This window comes from Ziziphus jujuba, chromosome 8 (assembly GCF_031755915.1).
Source record: "Ziziphus jujuba cultivar Dongzao chromosome 8, ASM3175591v1".
NCBI lineage: Eukaryota > Viridiplantae > Streptophyta > Magnoliopsida > Rosales > Rhamnaceae > Ziziphus > Ziziphus jujuba.
In genome coordinates this window covers 1,421,475-1,443,999 of record NC_083386.1, presented here as the reverse complement: position 1 = coordinate 1,443,999, position 22,525 = coordinate 1,421,475, and the positions used below count along the sequence as shown (strand labels likewise).

Below are 22,525 nucleotides of genomic sequence, written 5' to 3'. Positions count from 1 at the left end.
ATGTTTAATTTGAGGATAACTTTACATGGTTTCCTTGGATTTATCCCATGAAATTAAAATATGAAATTACAAGTATTTTCTTACATTTTAAAAAAATGGTAGAAAATTTCACAAATAAAAAAAAAAATTAAAGTTTTCCAAGCAGGCTTGAAAGGTGAATATAGACCTCTTAAGCAAGTGTTTAGCGATTTTGATATTATTTTTCAACATCCTTATCTACATACTTACAATTAAAATGGAAAATTGAATGCAAATATCATCACATTATTGAAACTGCTTTTACTTTATTAGCTCAAAGCTCAATGCCTTTTTTTATTGTGGAATGCTGCTTAACTGCCACTTTTCTAATTAATAAGCTTCCAAGTAAAATATTAAATTTTGATTCACTTTTTCAAAAATTATTTAATAAAAATTTTTATTTTTTATTTTTTAAAATATTTTGGTCATGAGTGCTTTCCATTTCTAGATCTTACAGGTCAAAAAAATTTTCATTCCACTTTAAAAAATGAGTATTCCTTAATTATGGTTCTTCTCATAAAGACTATAAGCGTTTTAGCCTCCAAAAATATATGATTTTTAATGAACATACTTATCCTATTACGAAATAGGCCGGTACCCATATTGAAAGAGGATTATTAACTCACACTGGTATGCCACTTTCTACATTACCATCTCATCCATCCATGCTAGTACAACATTTGTGGGCACCACCATATCCCATCCATCATCTTTTTTGGTTTTTTTTGCTTTTTGGGTAATGATTCCTCTTCCATATCTACTCATTCGCCATTGCATGTGCCATTCGCATCCCACAAAATATCTCCTCCATCAAATTCCTTGTTGAAAACGCACGTTAAGAGATAAAATTTTAAAATTAAAGAAAGTTCTCATTTACAACATTTGTACAAGATTGGTGATACAAACCTGAGATGATTTGCATCTAAATCCGTATTATATTAGCTTGGATTTAATTATGTTCAAGTTCTATTGGTCACCTTAACCTCTAACCAATTTGTGATTAGAAATCTTGGTATATAATGAAGACACCACAATAGGTGATGGAAGGCCTATTGATAAGTCAAACTAAAACACTCATTCACTAATGGTATTTTAGGTGTTCAAAAGAATAAAAAGAATTCAATCTTACAAATAATTTTCTATATAAAATTCAAGCTTAATTTCTCATTGAAAATAAGCCTTTAAATAGGCTTTGAATGAACAAAATAAAACCCTAAAAGAATTAGGAAATTTCGGCCAACATAGAATCCAATTAGGAAATTGCCTAATTTCACATCCTTTCCTAATCTAATTTGGATTAATTGATTCCTTTATTTTGAATTAGAAATTAATTAATTTGCAATGAAAATAATAAAATAATAACCTTTCTAAACTTATTTGTTCAGCAAATAAATAAATAAAAAAAATAAAGGTAATTTTCTAAAACAAAAAGTAGAAATCAAATTAGGAAACTAAAACTAAAATACTAGCTTTTTGATTAAGTTGACTTTGACTAATCTTTGACCAATTTGAGTTCCAAGTAAGCTTCTATATGCTTTGTAGGACGCCAAATAAGATTATTATGGAGTCTCACACGTTGCCCTTGCTTGGAGGAAAGAGAAAAAGCCAACTCAGCAAAATACAATAAAGCCAACGGAAAAGACAACAAAACCAGGCCAATTTCTCTCTCATGCGCACACCACTTAAATGACCAGCTTAGCTTTGGCCTTGACCAGTTCCCATGACTTCTTAGTGATATCAAGTGAATTCAAGAAGATTTGACCCCATTTCCCGCTGCTCGGAATCCATAAACACACAGGTCCGTATCGGCTTTCATCACTTGTATGCTCAAAACATGCCTTGTATTTTCAAGTATGGACAACCCTTTTGAGAATGAATTACCTCTTAGATAAAGATAGCAAGGTTGTTCTTAAACCTCTTAGCTTGAGCTCTAGTGATCGGCTTGGTCTTCATCTGTATCGAATCAGCATCCCAGCGAGTTGTCGGTTGTGCGAGTTCGGACGGATTCGCATCAATTGGGTCAATCAAAAATGCCTTGCACGGTAAAAAGGTTTGTTTCTTTTTTTTTTTTCGTTAAAAAAAATAATAATAATAAGATGTTTAGCACACAACATGAAAACAACAATGAAGCATATTTTGTGAAAATATTTAGAGCTGTTTCTCAGGGTTTGTGATGCCAGATATGCCCCAAGAAGTGATTAAAACATAGTTCTTAGTGCAGAAAGTCATTAAGACGAAAAATAGAGTCTCTCAGTTTTTTTTTTCCATCTATTTTTTTGTTATTTTTTTACTCCATAAATAAAAGGGTAACGGCCAAACAAAATGAAAGATAACGAACTTAATGTGCTCCTGCATAATGTTTTCATTCAGATCATTATTATTTATTTTTGAACTTGTGCTGACTGAAAATTTTGGGTAGTAAATATAGTTTTTTTTTTTTTTTTTGAATTGGGTCTCTGGCTCCAAAAATTTACCCACAAAAAAAGTTAAATGTTTAAACTATGAATTTGTTATTTATTATTATCGATAAAAATCATCATTTTATATAATAAATTTTAATTAAAATATTTAATTTTATTATTTTTTATTTTAAAATAATTATTTAAATAATCATATAACATAAATATTGGACAAATAGTATTTATTTTAAACTATATTATCATCGAGCAAACTATCTAAGAAAGGAAACACGTTTATTATCTTCGTGTGGAAAAGAAAGAATGTATACTAGTCTTGCTTTGAAATTTTTGTCAAAGTTGGCAACCGAAAAAAACACTCACTTACTGCTCCTCCATACCTTCCTAATCAATCAACACTCCAAAAGGAGACAAAAAATCAATGTCTTTCTTCCTCACCAGTTTATCTTATATTCTTATGGATTAATAATTATCACCATAAAAGGGGACTTGATAGGTGAATTACAAGAAGTACAATTCACTAGCCTTGTTCTATCTTCATCTCTGCTATCTATCTCTTCCAATCTCTCCCACTTTAATTTCCATCGAATTATGGCCGAGCCTGTGGTTTCTGGGGTGCTGGGACAGTTGGCTTCCATCGCAATTGACTTGGCAATGCAAGAGCTGAGGCTGGTAAAGGATGCTGACAAAAACATATCCAGCTCAGAAGAAAGCTCAAAGACTTACAAGCTGTGCTGGAGGACGCCGAAAGGAAACAACTGGACGATGCCGGTGTTAGACGTTGGTTGGAGAAGCTCACTGATGTTTCTTACGACATCGATGATGTGCTGGAGGAGTGGAGCACTGAAACTATCAAATCCGTAATTCAGAATCAAAAAGAAGCTGATAAGAAGAAAAAGGTATGTCTTCCATTGACCTCTTCTTGCTTTTGTGTTAACCAACTTAAACGAGTTGGTGTTCGCCAAGATATTGTGCAGAGAATCAAAGAGCTGAATGAAACATTAGAAGAGATTGCCAAAGAAAAACAACATTACTCATTGGAAACAACAAAAGTTGTTCAAAAGCAGACAAGAGAGACTATCTCCTTTCTTGATGAGTCTCGAGTGTATGGTCTGGATGGGCCTAAGAGCGTTCTAATTGAAAAGTTGCTCAATGAGAGTGGTGAAGGGCGGCCTGGTGGTGGTAAATCAATTCCTGTTATCATCCCTATTGTGGGGATGGGGGGAATTGGGAAAACCACTCTTGCCCAACTTGCATTCAATGATGCAGAGGTCAAGACACACTTCTCCGAGCAGATGTGGGCGTGTGTTTCAGACCCTTTTGACGAGATTAAAGTTGCCAAAGCAATTATTGAATCTCTCAAAGCTAGTCACCAAAATTTAGGAACATTGGAAGCTTTATTCCAACGTATTCGTGAATCCATCGAGGGAAAGAAGTTCTTTCTTGTCCTAGATGATGTATGGAGCGATGACCATGAAAAATGGGAAAAATATATGCAAGTGCTTAGACTGGGTGCTGTAGGAAGTAGGGTGTTGGTAACAACCAGAAAAAAGGAAGTTGCGATAATGATGGGAGCAGCCACCCAAATGATTACCCTGCAACTGCTGTCTGATGAGCATTGTTGGTCAATATTCAGTGCCTTGCATTCAGGGAAAGAAACAGTGAAGAGTACAAAGAATTTGAGAGAGTTGGGAGGCAAATTGCAAGCAAGTGCAAAGGATTGCCTCTGGTAGCAAAGAGCTTAGGAAGTTTGATGCGTTCCAAGGTGACTGAACAGGAGTGGAAGGATGTTCTATCTAGTAGATTCTGGGAGTTAAAAGATGAACAAACCAAAACTTTTGCTCCATTCTTCTTGAGCTATTATGATTTGTCTCCTAGAGAAAGACGTTGCTTCTCTTATTGTTCTGTATTTCCTAAAGATTTTGAGTTTTGGAGAGTTCATTTGATTGAGATGTGGATGTCACAAGGTTATTTAAGTGGTAGTCAAAATCCGGAGGAAGAAGGTGAAAAGTGCTTTCAAATTCTAACCATGCGGTCTTTCTTTCAAGATTTCGGGGTAGGTTTCGATGGAAGAATTGTAAGTTACAAAATGCACGACATATTGCACGACTTCGCCCAATTTTTGACAAGAAACGAATGCTCTACCATGAGAGTTCAAGTTGATATGCAGAAAAGAGAGCGTCCTAGTGTTGAAAAGATTCGTCACTCTTGGTTGTCATTGGCACCTAATTTTCCCAAAATTCCTACTTTAGTATTTGATCAAGGAAATCTCCGTTCCCTTTTCATAGATTGTGCATCAGATACTAGTTTAGGTGATGAAAATATGGTGTTCTTTCATCAAAACTTTCGTTATCTAAAACATCTTAGAACACTACGTTTCAGATCTAGCAAAATAACAAAGGTTCCAGAGCAAATTGGGCAGTTGATGCATTTGAGATATCTGATCATGTACGAAAGCATGTATGTGCAAGAATTGGTTGATGAAGTATGTGATTTATGTAATTTACAGACTTTAATGATTCAAGGATGCAGCCGGCTTCAAAGACTACCAGAAGGGATGGGAAAGCTAGTGAATTTGAGACACCTTTACATGCGTGGCTGTTATGCATTGGTGGGATTTCCGAAAGGAATTGGTCGACTAACTCAACTTCGGACGCTAGACACAATGGTTATACCAAAGAAGAATGAAGCAGCATATTTTTTGAGTGTGGGAGATTTGAAAAAGTTGAATCGCCTTCGATTTCAAAGGTATGATTTTGAAATAAGTAAGTGCTGTAATTTGATAAATCGGAGCGAGAGTGAGCTAATGTATTGGGAATGTCTAGTAGGCCTAGTTCTAGATTTTGGAGGGATTGATGAAAAGGAGGAAATTAGAGACGAAGAAGATGAATTTGGGATACTTGAAGCCTTACAACCACATCCAAACTTGAGATATTTACGAATCACCAAGTATAAGGGTACCAATTTGTATCCCAAATGGATGATGGGGTTGGATAGGTTGACGGGGCTCCAGATTATAGACTGCAAGCAGTGTGAGAGTTTACATCCTTTGGGAAGACTACTACCTTCACTCGAAGAGCTTGAGATTGATGGGTTGGATAAAGTGGAAAAGATAGGTGATGAGTTTCTGGGACTTGGAGTGGAGCAAGCTGAAGCTGTCTCATTCCCAAAACTGAAAGTGCTTCTGTTTTACAACATGCGGGATTGGGAAGATTGGGAAGGCACTGCAGGCACTAGTCTTCAATTGGGAGTTATGCCGTGTCTAAAACTCTTAAGAATTGAAAATTGTGGCAATCTCAAATCACTACCACCCTATCTCAAACTCACTCCATTGCACACTCTGTGTATCAACGCCTGCAGGATGATATCACAATCTCTGCAAAACTCAGAAGAGGAGTTTACCAAGATTTCTCACATCCCACGCATCATCATTGATGGTGAAGAGGTACAATTTTATAACTCTCCTCTCTCTCTCTCTCTCTCTCTCTCTCTATATATATATATATAAATATATGTCTTATTTAAATTAATTAATGGTTTAATTTGGCACATCTTTTTTATTTTTTATTTTTTAATTTTTCGTTTTTTCTTTTTAAATTAAATAAATAAATAATTCAATTACCAACAATCGCTAAAATTGCAGTCGATCAAGATCCGAGTAGAACATCAGCGACAATGATATTTCGTTTGATTTCTAAATCAACTTGTTATATATGGAAATTAAGGTACGCATCCACTTTGGATCCAATAATCCTCATCTGGTTTTTTAACTTGTTTTCCTTGGCTAGACAACAATGTTGTAAGTAGCTGTGATGGTCATACATTCCATATAATCTTGTATGACAAGCTATTTCATTTCTATCCGTAACTCAAGTACCTTATGCATTCCTATTTACTAGTAATTATTTGTATATCATTTTATTCAAAATATAATAATTAATCTTTTATAAATATATATATATATATATATATATAGATATATATTGTTTGATTTTTATTCTGGTTTTTTGGACGAATCCCTGAACTCTATAGGAAGTGTTGTTTGCTATAAATATTAATTGTTTTCCTTCCATTTATATCTCTATCTGTCTTCACTTTTACGGGATATTAATCATTATTTTTTAGCTAGATTTTGTTTATATATATATATATATATATTTTTTTTTTTCTCCATCTTTTCTTCTAACTCCGCTTCCTGACCACTTAAGGCTGTAACATGTATTTCAAAAAGAAAACTTTCATTCCAAATAGCAAACACAAGCTGAAGCTTCAATATTTACCCAAAAAGAATATTTTCTATTTTTAAGATTTTAAGTCTATATATAGTGTTTCTCTAAGTTATATATTTTTACATGTAATGACTTAAGCAAGGTTCAGAAAGCCATGTAAAACCTCAATAATGTGGTTGAATGGTTATTATCGGAGAGAAACCTACAAACCTTTGCTCATTAACAGAGTTACCACAAGCCATATAAAAGTACAAGGCTTGCTATTACAGATCAGATCATGTAAGTTATAAAATTGGTCAGTAATAACGAAAAGAAGAGATTTATGATGGAAAACAAATGCCAAATGTGCTCAACGGATTTGCTCATCTCCAGTTACAGTTGAGATAACTGTGCTGGTGCTGTTGAATGTATATCTGTACGTAAATAACATTGTTTCGTTTGTTTATGTGAAGTAGCAACTATTTGTTTTGTGATAACTGATTTTTTCATGCTCTTTCCATGTATTTGTGTGCGTCATCTTAACTTCACCACCTGTTTGCTAATGCCTTAGATTTTGAATGTTCCTTGTGTTGTTTTATGAAATTGCTTATCTGATATTGAATTCTTCTGGTGCAAAAGTTTCGCCAAATGATTTCGTTCTATTTGTGAGAGATAAATAAAAAGGTGGCACATTACTGAATTTAAGATTTTGCATTTGTAGGATCAAGTGCTTGCCTATATGATCTCTTACGTTCAGACGCACCAAGTTGGTATTATACCAAAGGGATCGACGGGCAAAATCTGGTACTACGAGTCTTGTTAATTTAGGATTTTTTTTTTTTTTTTCTTGGTTTAAAAAGCTCTAGTCATGTGCTGCCTTTCTATAATTTTTTCTTTTCCCTTGATCCATATGGATGAAGATAGCATCAATAAGCATTAGACATACTAAGAATGCAAAATGGCAATTGAATTAGACAACATTTTGGAGGTTTATATACAACAAATGTGAAAATGCAACATTGTTCAGAATGAGTTTTGAAACCATTATGAATGATTGATAGCATGGAGTGGTCTGCTACTGGATGCTTCCGTTTTATTCTTCTGGTTCTTTCACATTGCCTTTATGATGGAAAACAAAAATAAAAATCACAATAAAAAGCAACCTCTATGAGATGATTATGCAAAGGCACATATTAGGCTTTTCTAGAAACTACTGTATCTAAAAACCTTATTAAGGAAGATTTCAGGGTATACTTTAGCACGAATTCTATCTGTCTTTTTTTTTTTATCCCATTTGATATGGTCCTGCATTTTCCTTTTCTTTTACTATTCATACAACTAAGCAATTTTTTTGTGTAATCTATGAGTTAAGTAATTACTTGCAATTGTCAATTTGCATGCCTAGTGTGCTTTGTACTTTGGACTCTTTGTACTTTGGACTATGTAATGCTGAAAATTTGACATCATTGATCTCCAATTTCAAAAGCCTATGTGGCTGAAAAGAAACTAGGATGTTAAAATTTGTATCATCTTCAATTTCAATTTCTGTGCTTTGTGCTTCTTCTGAGTGTATGTTTTGCAGAGTTTTAGTCTTTTCGTTCTTTTGTGACTTATATCATCAATTTAACAGGTCTACCAGAAAGACTGGAGGGTTTCTTGCGTCGATCGGGCAATAAAACTTGTGCAGACTGCGGATCTCCAGATCCAAAATGGGTGTAAGTTTCCATATATGGATTGAAGATTAAGTTTTACCTTCCAATTCCATTTCTTTTTTATTAGCTTTTTTAAATGAACTTTATGAGAAGGCTTTTGCTTCAATTCCACATGTCTTGTTATCTCAACTAGCTGGTTTTCCTGCTCGTTTTCAATCCAGTTTTTGAGAGAGATCTTATAAATAAAATAAATTGACATATATGAATTAAATCGAAAAGTTTACTAAGTGATTACATTTATTGCAGTACCAGTAGAGACAGATAATAACATAGCTTGTATACTTGGTGATGGATTTAAGCAAATGTTTGAAAGTAGCAGTTGAAAAATAGTTCTAACTTTTGGGTTTCAAATTCTTTTTTTATGGAAGCATTTTGACTGTGAAATCTTTTCAATGATGTGATTATTTGTTTCAAAAAGTTCCTACAACATACATCTAGAACAGAAGATCTTCATGTTCCTCATTTAAAATTTGCAATGCTTGTTCCTCCTTGCAACATGCATTTATTTTTCACCTTTACTGTTTAGTTGGTTGCATTTCATTTTGACCGCATAAACGGGTGCCTTTCAGACCTTTAAGTTTCGGAGTACTAATATGTATCAAGTGTTCTGGAGTGCATCGAAGCCTTGGAGCGCATATATCAAAGATATGGCTCAAACTATTCGTGCTTCTTGACCTAGTCTTGTAACAGCAAATTATATAATTGCAGATTTACAACCTTGTATTGACATTGCACTAAAATTGCAAGCCTTCACAATTTTTCACTGAGGATGAATTTACTGCTTTCTAAGGAAAGTTGAAAAGAAAGGTTATACATAACTTGACAAGCTCTGAATCAGCCTTAACCAGTGTAATCTCAACTTATGGGATTATCATCGTTCTATGATTTCAAGTTTTGGGATTACTTAATCACAGGTCACTTCCTTAAACTCAGCCTTTATGATTTAGTGCAAATCCATGAACAGTCAGTTAAAAGTAGGTGGTGCCAAATTCATTAGTTGGTTGGGAAATCTACGTTAATGATAAAGCTTCTAGCCTGAAGCTCTCCCTCTCCAATTAGCAACGTGCACAAGGTGGACAAAGGTGCTGGTGCTTGTTAAAGCTGTTAAAACTGACAATTTTTAAAGCTTGATATGCATGGTTGAACAATGCGTCGCTAAAAGCATAATGAGTCGCTAAATAAGAGACGATAATTATGAGTCGCTAAATATTCAACTATTAGCGACTAACATATTTAGCGACTCAACATAAAAATGTCGCTAATAAATTTTTAGCGACATTATGCAAAAGCATCGCTAAATAATACATCACTATAAGTTAATCGATATAATGGGTCACTAAAAGACTATATGCGTGGCTAAAAACTCAAATATAGACTACTCACATAGTACGTCGCTAAATCTCCATATGCATCGCTAAAAAGTTTAAAATAGACGACTTTTAACTGAGTTGCTAAAACTAAATATGCATCAGTGATTTTTAAACTGAATTGCTAAAAGGTGTTTTGAGTCGCTAAAAACTTTAATACTGACGACATGCATAATGCATCGCTAAAAGTACGTATATGTCGCTAAAAACTTTAATAAAGATGACTCTTAAAATGAGTCGCTAGTTATCTTATGGATTTAGCGACAGAACATTAGGCAATTCTCTGTGATCCATTGTTAAATATTTTGTGCAACGCATTTATTGCGTCATTTATCAATGCGATTCTAGTTGTGCTGGAACACCATTTATCTAAATCAGAAAAGCTACAAAATAGTATTTCGAAAACTGCTGTTCAAGGCCTAGAGAAGCACACATATTCATCATCCAGCAGTTAAAAGACTAGGGCGGTAAAGAAGATTAAGAATTGGTTGTATCTTTCCCTCAAAAAAAGTTCATTTCAATTTAGAAAAACTTAAAAATCAAGAATCATTAATGAAAACAGAGAATAAGGGGTGACTGAATTGAAAATGACGCCATAATGATATACAAAACTCCATCACGCATCGAGATACAATTACAACATCCCTTTTAATGTTTAAATTCTTATCAATGTTAATTCAAAGTAAGCAAGTTCACCACCTAAACTCTTGACCATCAATTTCTATAATCTTTCAACACTCTATCTTGTTTTACAAAATCATAAGAGGTAAAAGGCTTATGCTCTACCAGTTGATATATTTAATAATAAACTCACTTGTAGTTGGTAAGGTAATAAAATGGACTGAAAATTCTTTCTTTTTCAAACATCAACCAAAATTTTTCCTAGTAACTCTTAGGACCCCATCTTCGTTACGTACAATTTAGTTTTAAATCTATCACTGGAAATTGTAAAGGCTTTTGAGTGAAATTTTGCTTATTAACTGGTAAGAATTTTCCTATACAAATATGAGACGAGCCATGAGACAACTTGAGCATGAAGCCATAGACAACCTTAACAAAATAGGCAAACTGTTAAAGCTTTTATGCCCCTTCAATTTTTTATGCCCAACAAAGTTGATCCAGCTAACAGGAAAAGGAGAAAAGATACATATCTCCCAATATATAGCAAAAAGGAAAGGTATATAAGTTGTAAGGTGATCATAGAACTTACAGAATCTGGAGTGATATATTGTTGACCCTGCATAAAGTACAAGAGCACCAATATATTCGAGGCTATTTAATTGAAGACCTGACTCCAATTGACAATCATAATGGATATCAGCTCAGACCTTCAATTTTAGTCCTTCAACTATCCCAGATTATGTGAGCATTACTCTTATCAGCCCAATCCAATATATGAAAGTTACCGCTGCAATCAAAAGAACCAAGAATCCTCAGGCAAAGGTAAAGGTAAAGGCAAAGGCAAAGACAATAACACTAAAATGGAAAAGGCAAAGAGAGTAACATAATAAAATTTAATAATAAAATAAAAGTAAATATAGGAAAGTAAACAAGGGAATCTATGTCGCACCCTTCACACTGCATTGTTACTGTGTTACCAATGTCTGCAAACTTACGATCTTCAACGATTAAGATATTATATCTGTCTGCAATCTTCAATTAGATAAATGGCATATCAGTTATAACTTGGTTGTTGGAATCAACCCAAAAGATCAAGTATTAATCATAATTCAACAAAAGCGATAATAGCTTCAAAAAAATTCAAGTGACACTCATCTTCATTGATGGTAAATGCATGGTTAACAATTTGTTAGTCATTCCACCGAAGAGTGTCGGGTGAACAACAGTTGCATACATCATTAAAAATGAAACTCAGGCAAGTCCAAAGTTAAGAACTAATTTTCCATCTCAATCTATAGACAGAATTCCAATCAAAAGCAGCTAAACGGACTAGGAGGAAAGTTCCTTCTCTTTTCTCTGGATAAGTGGTGCAAACAGTTTCACCAACACAAAAGTATATTTACAAGAGGGAAACTGAATAATTGAAAAAAAAAAAAAAAAAAAAATTACTAGTGTCCGTAACATCAAAGCAGAACTTCTTCTGGTATCAGAGAACTAAATGAACCATAGCAACTGATATAATAAATATAACAACAATGATTAACAATCTTTTAACTGGGAAAAGTAGTTATACTGATCGCAGTTTAGAACCAAAATCTGGGGTGAAATCAAGCAATATATCGACATGGGTTTTCAACAAGCAAATCTCAGGCCCAACCTGCACGTAAGAGTATTATTAGACAGCCTTCATAATTCACTATCTTTGCACATCCAAACAAATAATCAAATTCAATGTTTAATTGATCAATGTATTATGCAAAAACCATTGAAGTTAGAATTCTTATTATTGTAGTTCAGCCATATTTATACCCTTGAGACTGATTTTTCTCCTTTTATTTTTATTTCACCACCAACCTAAGTTATTGCTTGCTTTATGAGATTTTCCAGACAAATCAGAACAAATGCCTGCCAATCTTAAGTTTAGCTTGCTTTTCATACTTTCACCATCTTTTTGTTTTCTTCTTATAAAACGAGACCACAGACAAATTGCTCTGACACTTCAGGTATAATTACAGTGGTTTTTATGGTGTTTATCTGACGATTAGCTGGGCCTAACATATCAGCTTGATGATGGGATAGGCCTGGCTTACTTAATCATTTATCCACATAACGCTGACTAACTGACAATATGCCAGTGATGTGACATCCTGTAACACGCGCGGCTTCACACGACCCTAATCCCATGTGATGTGATTAGTAAATTAATAAAATCCATAGATTTCTAATTAATGAGCGATGACAAACCACAGCGCCATGTGGACTTCCAATTCCAAACATACTTTCCCAAGTAAATTAGAATTTTCCGACAAAACTCGGGTCGTGAATCTCGTGATTTTGATTATCTCACCCAGCAAGGAGAAAAAGGAAAAAGTTTGAATTTTTTCTCACCTTTTCGGCAATGTCGAGCAACTCAGCCGCAGTTCCGACATCGGCAGCCAAACACAGGTTGCTCTTCTTCTCCACCATCACCTCGAACAGCCTCTTCCCAGTCGGATTCTTGGAGAGCTTGGCTCTCTCCTCAAAACCCAAACTCCTAACCCTAACCATCGGAACCGCCACCTTCCGATTCTCCTCCAAAAACCTCGTCAACAGGCCTACCGTCTCTTCCCCAAGCTTCCCATTTTCCCTCAGAATCCTCACCATCTCGCTCAGCGTAATGAGAGCAGCAACCTAATCCCATTCTCCTCCATATTCTCCCTCCCACCCTGTTCCCAATCGATCAAAACGACGGCGTCGCTCACCTTCATTGATTCGTGCCGCCGTTTCCAAAACGGAGGCGCCGCTGGTAACGAGGTCCTCAATGATGAGGCAAACCTGACCAGCTTGAAAATGGCCTTCAATGGCTTTGGAGGTTCCGTAGTCTTTGATCTCCTTGCAGCGCATGAACATGGGGATGTCGTTTGAGACGAAGACGCAGGTAGCGATTGGGAGGGCGGTGTAGGGGACGCTTCAGAAGAGGTCGAATCGCGTGGAGGAAGGGATGGAGGCGATTAGGGTTTGGGAGATTTGGCGGAGGAGAGAAGGGTAGGACACGATGAGGCGGAGGTCTATGTAGACTGGGGAGGACATACCGGACTTGAGCTTGAAGTCGCCGACGTTGACGGTGGAGATTCCGTGCAGTTGGAGGATTAGGGATTCCATCGACGGCGACGATGACATTTTCAGATGATGAGCTTTGCTCTCAAAAATCTCTGTTTTTTTTTTTTTTTTTTTTTTTCTTTTGGTAGGGGGTTTTGTGTTTATGCTGGTGGTGGCTCACTGGGTTTAGCACACTTACTCTGTCTCACTATCTTCTAATCAAGATTTTTCACTAATAAAGCTTATAAATTACACCATATTTTCTCTCTTTATTTTTTTTTTCTCCTTAAATTAAAAAAAAAAATAGTTTTATAAACTCGAGTATATAATTATAAATATTTTTTGGTTTTTATAATCTAAACAATTTTTAGTACAAGACAAACGTGCAATATTTTTGAGAAACTAAATTAATTTTTACTAACCAAATAAAACATAATTATTAAGATATAGTTTTTGAATTTTTATAACTATTAAATGATTTGGTGACTGTTGATGTCCATGTAAAGTGTTTTTTTTTTTTTTTTTTTTTTTGGGTAAGATAAACAGATGTGTATTTAAACAGATGTATATTAGATAAGTATTCAGAAGTATTTGACACATAATTAACTTAATTTTATACAAAGTCAGCTGCTGGAATTTTATTTACAAAGTCAGCTGCTGGATCAATCAATACAAGCTGTGTGTCAAGAAAAGTAACATTTGGATGAAGCAAAATTAATAAAGTAGACCACGTACTTGAAGATAAATTTATTACAGGATAGAAATGTAATGGTTGGAATGAAAGATAGAATCCACTTTTAGCTGCCAAAAGCAAAATCCAACCATACTTTTTAAAAATATATATAAATATATATTATGTACAACGGCTATATATCATATAGTTCAAAATAGAAAAGAGGACAATCACACCAAAAATAAAAATAAAATAATAAAGAAGGAAAAAGAGGACAGAATTTAGTCTTGTATAAACTATAGTTTTTAAAATAATAATAATAATAAAGTCAAACTTTTTCTTTCAATAATGAAACAAGCATATAATTAGCTTTTTTTATGTACATGGGATACAATTTTCAAGAAAGAGGATTTTAGTGCTTCATAGAGATATACTTATGTGAGCATACTTATTTTATAGGCGGTAATTGGCTGAAAGGGGTGGGTTATGACATTATTTGATATCTGAATTAATCCATATGTTAAATACTCCCCCCCATTTGTTTAAGTGATTCGTTTTACATTAATTAGCTTAACAATTCAAGCAATGCCGTACAATTGTTTATTGCCTAAGGACATGACTATGACACTTTAATATGATCAAAATATTGACATCCCAACCATGTTTGTGAATGTGAACCTCCTCAAGCCACATCATATACATTGTATACATATATAATCCAATTACTTGTAAAATATAGGATTTTATTTATTTATTTATTTTTATTTGGGTGAAGCCTGAAAGTAAAATGTAGGAAATTTTTGTTAGAAATGTTTAATCTTTAAATAGCTAGATTTTTGATAATATAGTAAAGTAGAAATTATTGAAAGGTGTATATGAAATGAAACCACCCAAATCCGATTTCCATGTCAAATTAAGAACCACACAGATACGGCTGTCGGCCATATGACCTGGTGGACCCTACACCGGCCTCATGTCTCATGACGTGCACAACACTATCTACTTCCACTTCTGACACGTGCCTACATAAAACTTTTTTTTGGTTTTTTTTTTTTTCCATTTTCTTTTCTAATTTTCCTTAACATTCATGAATTTTGAGTAATTTTAAAACCCTTCCATTTATCTTGTAAAATAAATTTTTTCAAGGATGAAACATATATATTTATATGTTTTTTGGTAAATAAATAAATAAATGAAGGCAATATGCTATACCAACGAATGCTTTCCCTCTTTTTCTTTTTCTTTTTCTATTTCTTTAAATTTTCCAAATAAGTGTTTATCTTTAAATTGGAAATTGAATCTTACCTGGATAATTAAATTAATCCGGCGTATAAGAATTGCACATGTTTTGTTGCTTTTAGAAATTTGATCAATCATATTACAAACAATGAGCTTTTATAGAGTAACGATAACTATTATAGGAATGTTAAAATCTCTGCTAATTGTGTAGAAACTGTAAAAGTTAGAGTAATTGGTTGTTTAACTCTTGTTTTATGTTGCTCCTTGATTATTGGCATTAATTTTGAATGGAGTTGAAACACAAAAGTGACATTGGAAATAGAAAATTATATTTTAACTAAACAGAAAAGTTTATGACCATTCAACAAAAAAAGTTTATGAAAAATAAATTAAATGAAGGACTAAAAAAAATTATCAACTTATACATATGGTTTCTGACTTTGAAGAATTGACTTTAAAATAATTTTCAAGAAATAAAAAAGAAAAAGAAAGCAGAATTGATTCCGGAAAATAAAAAATGACTTACACGGGGTTTATAAAAGCACGTGCGATTCCCACCAAACCACATCGACAATTTTATGGCACCGAGTCACTGACATTCTGTAATTAAGAAGCAAAAACTAAATATAATATGGTTGTTGACAAAATAACCCAAAAAAATATTAAATAAATAAATAAATGAGGATAGACAAAAAACAACCAACAATTGAAGATTCTCCTCATCATTCCCGTCTCATTTCCCTGAATCTTAGCTTTCGTTTCAGTTTGAAACTTCCATGAAAATAACATATATTCTCTTTGCTGCATTATCCATTAACAAGAATTCAATTTCTTTATGATTTTTTTTTTTTTTCCCCTAATGCCACTAATTTGAGCCTTTTCTTATGCCAATCAATCACCAAACATATGCTTCCTCATTTGGTTAGAAAACCATTCCAATTCCCTTCCTCCCCTCCTTCCCTTAATTTTCAATGTATTTGCCACCAATAAGTTTGATCTGGATTTCCTTTATACCCTCTTAATTTTTTGTTTTTGTTAATGCAGAGGAGAAGCTGATCCAAACCCTTTTTCCATTCAGAATTTCTTCTCCAGCTTCTGTCATTAATCCAATATCTCCATCTGTAACCCATTTGAATTCATTGTCTAAGTAGATTTTCCTAGATAGGTTTGTTTGTTTTTTATTTTTGTGGGACTTCCCATATAAGGTTGTTTATTTTCTTCTTAATGTGTGTTCTGAATTTTATATATTATGGGAAATGGAAATAGTTCTGAATTCTGTATTATGGGTTGAAATTCATTCTTTCCCTTTGAATGCAGGGAGAGCTGCTAAAATGGCTATCCTCATATTTTTGTAGTATTTTCTCATGGTCTTTTGTGTGTGAATTCTTGGAGGGTGGAGATGGCTACCCAACAAGATAATTGTGGCCATAACAATGTTCCTGGTATGATATAATTTTTTTTTTCTCTTATCATTTTCATGTTATATTTCATTGTAGTTTGTTCCTTTGGAATTGGAATGGGATTTTCATGTTTTTATGTTCCCAAATCTGAGAACTTTTGTAATTTCTAAAGTAGTTTGATGGGGAAATTATCAAACTTCTTGGTAATTGATTTGAAAAAATGAATATAAGCTTTTGTATAGCTTTTGCTTGGGAAGTTTGCAGTGAAGACCCTATATTTTATCGGGCATATTTAAGTTTTATGGCGGTCCAGAAACTGACATTTGATTATATGAGAAAAAGTATTTAGTGAAGATTTGGTTTTTATAAGCGTGTGATAGCATAAAATAAGTTTTACTTAAATTGTCAGCTTGTTTCCTAATTGTTGATGTTGTAATTCAAGATAGATAACAAAACTTCTTCGTTCTTTTTTCTTTTTTAGATAACAAAACTTCTTCGTTCTTTTTTCTCTTTTGCTTGAATGACTTAAGCAAGGTTCAGAAGACCATGCAAAACCTTAATAATATGGTTGATTGCCTATTATCAGAGAGAAACATACAAACCTTTGCTCATTAACAGAGTAACTATACGATATATAAAAGTACAAAGCTTGCTATTACAGATCAGAAAATGTAAGTTATAAAACTGGTCAGTAATAACTAAATAAGAAGAGATTTATGATGGAGAACATATGCTCGGCTGGTCTGTTCATCTGTAGTTACGGCTGAGATAACTGTGCTGGTGCTGTTTAATGTATATCTGTATGTAAATAACATTGTTTCGGTTATTTATGTGAAGTAGCAACTATTTGTTTTGTGATAACTGATTTTTTCATGCTCTTTCCATGTATTTGTGTGCGTTTGCTAATGCCTTGGATCTTCAATGTTCCTTGTGTTGTTTTATGAAATTGCTTATCTGATATTGAGTTCTTCTGGTGCAAAAGTTTTATCAAATGATTTCATTCTATTAGTGAGAGATAAATAAAAAGGTGGTACATTAGTTAATTTAAGATTTTGCATTTGTAGGATCAAGTGCTTGCCTATATGATCTCTTATGTTCAGACGCACCAAGTTGGTATTATTACCAAAGGGATCGACGGGCAAAATCTGGTACTTCGAGTCTTGTTAATATAAGATTTTTTTGTTTAAAAAACTCTAGTCATGTGCTGCCTTTCTATAATTTTTTCTTTTCCCTTGATCCATATGGATGAAAATAACATGAATAAGTATTACACATACTAAGAACACAAAATGGCAATTGAATTAGAAAACATTTTGGAGGGTTTTTACAACAAATGTGAAAATACAACATTGTCCTGAATGAGTTTTGAAACCATTAAGGATAATTGATAGCATGGAGCGGTCTGCTACTGGATGCTTCCGTTTTATGCTTCTGGTTCTTTCACATTGCCGTTATGGTGGAAAACAAAAATAAATCACAATAAAAAGCAACCTCTATGAGATGATTATGCCAAGGTCACGTATTAGGCTTTTCTAGAAACTACTGCATCTAAAGACCTATTAAGGAAGATTTCAGGGTGTACTTCAGCACAAATTCTATCTGTTTCCCATTTCATTTTTGGCAACTCTTTTTTCTTTTTTTCTTTTTTCCATTTTTTTCATATGATATGGTCCTGCATTTTCCTTTTTGTTTCTACCATTCATACAACTAATAAATTTTTTTTGCCTAAACTATGAGTAAGTAATTACTTAAAATTGCAATTGTCAATTTGTATGATTTGGGTGCTTTGTACTTTGGACTATGTAATGCTGAAAATTTGATATTTTTGATCTCCAATTTCAAAAGCCTATGTGGTTAAAAAGAAACTAGAATGTTAAAATTTGTATCATCTTAAATTTCAATTTCTGTGCTTTGTGCTTCTTCTGATTGTATGTTTTGCAGAGTTTTAGTCTTTTGTTTCTTTTGTGAATTAAATCATCCATTTAACAGGTCTACCAGAAAGACTGGAGGGTTTCTTGCATCAATCAGGCAATAAAACTTGTGCGGACTGTGGATCTCCAGATCCAAAATGGGTGTAAGTTTCCATATATGGATTGAGGATTAAGTTTTACCGTCCTATTCCATTTCTCTTTGATTGGCTTCGCAAATGAAATTTATGAGAAGGCTTTTGCTTCAATTCCACATGTCTTGTTATCTAAACTAGTTGGTTTTCCTGCTTGTTTTCAATCCAGTTTTTGAGAGAGATCTTATAAATAAAATAAATTGACATATATGAATCAAATCGAAGTTTACTAAGTGATTACATTTATTGCAGTACCAGTAGAAACAGATAATAGCATAGCTTGTATACTTGGTGATGGATTTAAGCAATGTTGAAAGTAGCAGTTGAAAAATAGTTCTAACTTTTGGGTTTCAAATTCTTTTTTTATGGAAGCATTTTGACTGTGAAATCTTTTCAATGATGTGATTATTTGTTTCAAAAAGTTCCTACTACATACATCTAGAACAGAAGATCTTCATGTTCTTCATTTAAAATTTGCAATGCTTGTTTACTCCTTGCAACCTGTATTTATTTTTTTCTTTTGCTGTTTAATTGGTTGCATGTTGCATTCATTTTGACTGCACAAATTGGTGCCTTTCAGATCTTTAAGTTTTGGAGTACTAATATGTATCAAGTGTTCTGGAGTGCATCGAAGCCTTGGAGTGCATATATCAAAGGTATGGCTCAAAACGTGCTTCTTGACCTAGTCTTGTAACAGAAAATTATATAATTGCAGATTTACAACCTTGTATTGACATTGCACTAAAATTGCAAGCCTTCTCAATATTTCACTGAGGATGAATTTACTGCTTTCTAAGGAAAGTTGAAAAGAAAGGTTATATATAACTTGACAAGCTCTGAATCAGCCTTAATCAGTGTTATCTCAACTTATGGGATTATCATCGTTCTATGATTTCAAGTTTTGGGATTACTTAATCACAGGTTACTTCCTTAAACTCAGCCTTTATGATTTAGTGCAAATCCATGAACAGCCAGTTAAAAGTAGGTGGTGCCAAATTCATTAGTTGGTTGGGAAGTCTACGTTAATGATAAAGCTTCTAGCCTGAAGCTCTCCCTCTCTCCAATTAGCAACGTACAAAAGGTGGACAAAGGTGCTGGTGCTTGTTAAAGTTGTTAAAACTGTCAATTTTTTGAGCTTGATATGCATGGTTGAGCCCGCTTCTTAGCAACTCAAGCCTTTGTAATTGTTTAACAACAATAATAATTCTCTAGGCTGTTAATTTATTGTGCCACATGCATAAGACCCAATTTTTTGGGCATTGTGGATTGAACTGCATGTGAATAGGAATGTTAATAGTCTAATATCTGATCTTGACATACATGGTTGAACCTGCTTACTAACATCACAGATTCATTATATGCAATGCTTAAGGGATAATTGCCAAAGCATCCCATAGATATGATTAGCTAATTATTAACATCTAAAAATTACATTTGGGGCTTAATATGTGGGTTTGGCAACAAATATTTCAAATTACCTGTTCACCCTTGTGATCATTGATCTGGCAGTTGTTCATAGTAACTCGATTTTCACCATCTAGAAGGCTGTTCACCCCAATTGATCCATGTATGCCAGGTTCTATCTTTGAAGCTAGATGAGTGGACGGATGAACAAATCGATTCTTTTGTAAAAATTGGAGGAAATATCGAAGCAAACAAGAAGTATGAAGCGTGCATGCCAGCGAATCTCAAGAAACCAAAACCAGATTCTTCTATAGACGAACGCTCTGAGTTTATCAGGTAATGAAAATGATAGAATTAGAACACATTTTATACCTTTGTTATAACATTCTAAATCATAAATGTACTTGTTGAATACTCAGGAGAAAATATGAGCAGCAACAATTTATGAACTTCGGCGATCAAATGTCCTGCCCCTTTCAACCATCTCATGTGAGATCATCATCTGGAAGCACTTCAATAGGAACTAATACTACACAGGATAAGAAACAATATGAGAAACAACCAACCAAGCATCGTATTGGGAACGCATTCCGTAACAGCTGGGGAAGAAAAGATAGTGAACACAAGGGCACTAAGAAGGGTAGCTCCTTGGTAATACATAGTTTGTTATTTAATTCTTCATTTATCAAATTGATACAACACTTTCATAAGAAACAAGGCGTTCAAATATGTTATACTATAGTTTTGAATTTTTGTCTGTTTATTGTGGTCATTAAATCTTATTGCTCAAGTGTTTTAATAATTATAGGCAGGTATGGTTGAATTTGTTGGATTGATTATGGTGAATGTGGTCAAAGGAACCAACCTAGCTGTTCGAGATATGATGACTAGTGACCCTTATGTTATCCTTGCATTAGGCCACCAAGTGAGACTCTTCTCCTTAATAAATCCTTTAATGGAATTGAACTGAATTCAGCTTTATCATTTTATCACTTCTCTCCTTGAATGTTTTTGTTGCAGTCAGTGAAGACACGTGTAATAAAGAACAACCTTAATCCTGTCTGGAATGAGAGCCTAATGCTTTCTATTCCTGAACAAGTTCCTCCTCTAAAAGTGGTAAGTTCCCTTCTATAAAAATTTCACCAATTAGATCGTTTTTCAGAAATATTAAACCACTTTTTTTCTTCGTTTCTTAGTATTATTATTATTATTTTTTTTATAATAAATGTAAACCTTGATTAATGCTGACAAACCAGGGTTGGTTTGAGACAGGATAAGCTTTTTGGGCTATTTTTTGGCCAAATTTCTACATCTTTTTGGTTCAATTGCCCATAGAGTGCATACTTAGAAGATTTTACCATTCCATTGAACAATTGAAGAAATAGTTTTTCTGGTTCTGAAAACTTCATGTCCCAAAAGCTCAAAACAACAGAAAAAGTTAAAAAGAGTCATGATAAGAACATAAAGTAAACGTCATAATGTACAGATGCAAGAAAATGAAATTATCTTCTGGTTTAATCTTCACATGCTCCATTTTTGTGCTTATATCTTGTTTCGTGACATTTTTTTTTTTTTTTTTTTTTTTGGTGATAACCGGATGCAGCTAGTGTACGACAAGGATACGTTCTCCACTGATGATTTCATGGGCGAAGCTGAGATTGACATTCAACCGCTGGTCACTGCTGCTAAAGCCTATGAGAAGTCCTCCATCAATGAGTCAAAGCAGCAGCTCGGGAAATGGGTAGCCAGTAAAGAAAACACCCTTGTACAAGATGGTATCATCTACCTAGTAGATGGGAAAGTGAGACAAGAAATCAGTCTAAGATTGCAGAATGTTGAGAGGGGAGTTCTGGAGATTGAGCTTGAATGTGTTCCTCTTACTCAATAATACTTCAAGGGATCAATCATTGCGATGCTGAAAATTGTTGCCATTTTGTCAAATTGTACTATAGAAAGCATTTTATAGGACCTCCGAAAATGTTTCCGAAACGGTTATTTGTTGCTTGTACTTGTACATTTGCAGTAGCTTTTATATATCATCTGTAGATAGACATATGGATATGATTATGGAAGATATGTGTGGAAAGAATTGAAATGTTTTTTTCTTTTTTTGTTTTTCATTGAAAGAAAAAAAAAAAAAAAAAAAAAATTGCTCAGGTTGAATCGACTCCTATTTAACAATTCATGATATGTGACAATTTACAATTGTTTACATGGCCACTAGTATAACTTATTAGAATCTTCTAAGATTCATTTCTGTATCACTTCAAAAGCTAAGTTTTATTTGATTAACGAACCAAGTTTCATTTTGCAGTTTTAGGGTCCT

The 22,525-nt window shown here is 33.7% G+C and overlaps 3 protein-coding genes and 1 pseudogene across 8 annotated transcripts in view; 3 read left to right on the top strand and 1 right to left on the bottom strand.

The window, feature by feature from the left end:
- LOC107412771 (probable ADP-ribosylation factor GTPase-activating protein AGD11) overlaps positions 1–22,294 on the top strand; it is a 35,615-nt gene extending 13,321 nt beyond the window's left edge. Inside the window, exons 1-11 of one of the 6 annotated variants that reach the window (XM_016020584.4) lie at positions 15,970–16,254; positions 16,378–16,498; positions 16,651–16,775; positions 17,798–17,881; positions 18,723–18,807; positions 19,376–19,451; positions 20,372–20,535; positions 20,619–20,850; positions 21,008–21,124; positions 21,220–21,315; positions 21,803–22,294. In XM_016020584.4, coding sequence (XP_015876070.2) covers positions 16,733–16,775; positions 17,798–17,881; positions 18,723–18,807; positions 19,376–19,451; positions 20,372–20,535; positions 20,619–20,850; positions 21,008–21,124; positions 21,220–21,315; positions 21,803–22,087 — 1,182 coding nt within the window. In that variant the 5' untranslated portion in view covers positions 15,970–16,254; positions 16,378–16,498; positions 16,651–16,732 and the 3' untranslated portion in view covers positions 22,088–22,294. Of the gene's footprint in view, positions 1–15,969; positions 16,539–16,650; positions 16,776–17,797; positions 17,882–18,722; positions 18,808–19,375; positions 19,452–20,371; positions 20,536–20,618; positions 20,851–21,007; positions 21,125–21,219; positions 21,316–21,802 lie in introns of those variants that run through there. The other 5 variants (XM_016020586.4, XM_060819476.1, XM_025071395.3 and 2 more) reach the window with 5 other exon arrangements.
- On the top strand, positions 2,774–10,628 carry LOC125421358 (putative disease resistance protein RGA3). The gene is made up of 5 exons (XM_060819475.1): positions 2,774–5,880; positions 6,079–6,160; positions 7,365–7,447; positions 8,274–8,358; positions 8,925–10,628. Exons 1-2 carry the CDS (start codon positions 4,189–4,191, stop codon positions 6,112–6,114), a joined length of 1,728 nt encoding a protein of 575 aa, XP_060675458.1. The 5' UTR covers positions 2,774–4,188; the 3' UTR covers positions 6,115–6,160; positions 7,365–7,447; positions 8,274–8,358; positions 8,925–10,628.
- On the top strand, positions 3,027–4,168 carry LOC107412750 (putative disease resistance protein RGA3). Its single transcript, XM_060819540.1, has 2 exons — positions 3,027–3,086; positions 3,137–4,168. The coding sequence occupies exons 1-2, from the start codon at positions 3,027–3,029 to the stop codon at positions 4,166–4,168; spliced, it is 1,092 nt and encodes a 363-aa protein (XP_060675523.1).
- On the bottom strand, positions 10,774–13,826 carry LOC107412747 (uridine 5'-monophosphate synthase-like; annotated as a pseudogene).
- Positions 22,295–22,525: the final 231 nt, after the last annotated feature.

Bases quoted from the DNA above. Each gene is read 5' to 3' on its own strand.
- LOC125421358 (XM_060819475.1), top strand. From the start codon at position 4,189: ATGCGTTCCAAGGTGACTGAACAGGAGTGGAAGGATGTTCTATCTAGT. The intron at 5,881-6,078 runs GTACAATTTTAT...CTAAAATTGCAG, and splicing joins TCATCATTGATGGTGAAGAG to TCGATCAAGATCCGAGTAGA.
- LOC107412750 (XM_060819540.1), top strand. From the start codon at position 3,027: ATGGCCGAGCCTGTGGTTTCTGGGGTGCTGGGACAGTTGGCTTCCATC. The intron at 3,087-3,136 runs GCAATGCAAGAG...AAACATATCCAG, and splicing joins CTTCCATCGCAATTGACTTG to CTCAGAAGAAAGCTCAAAGA.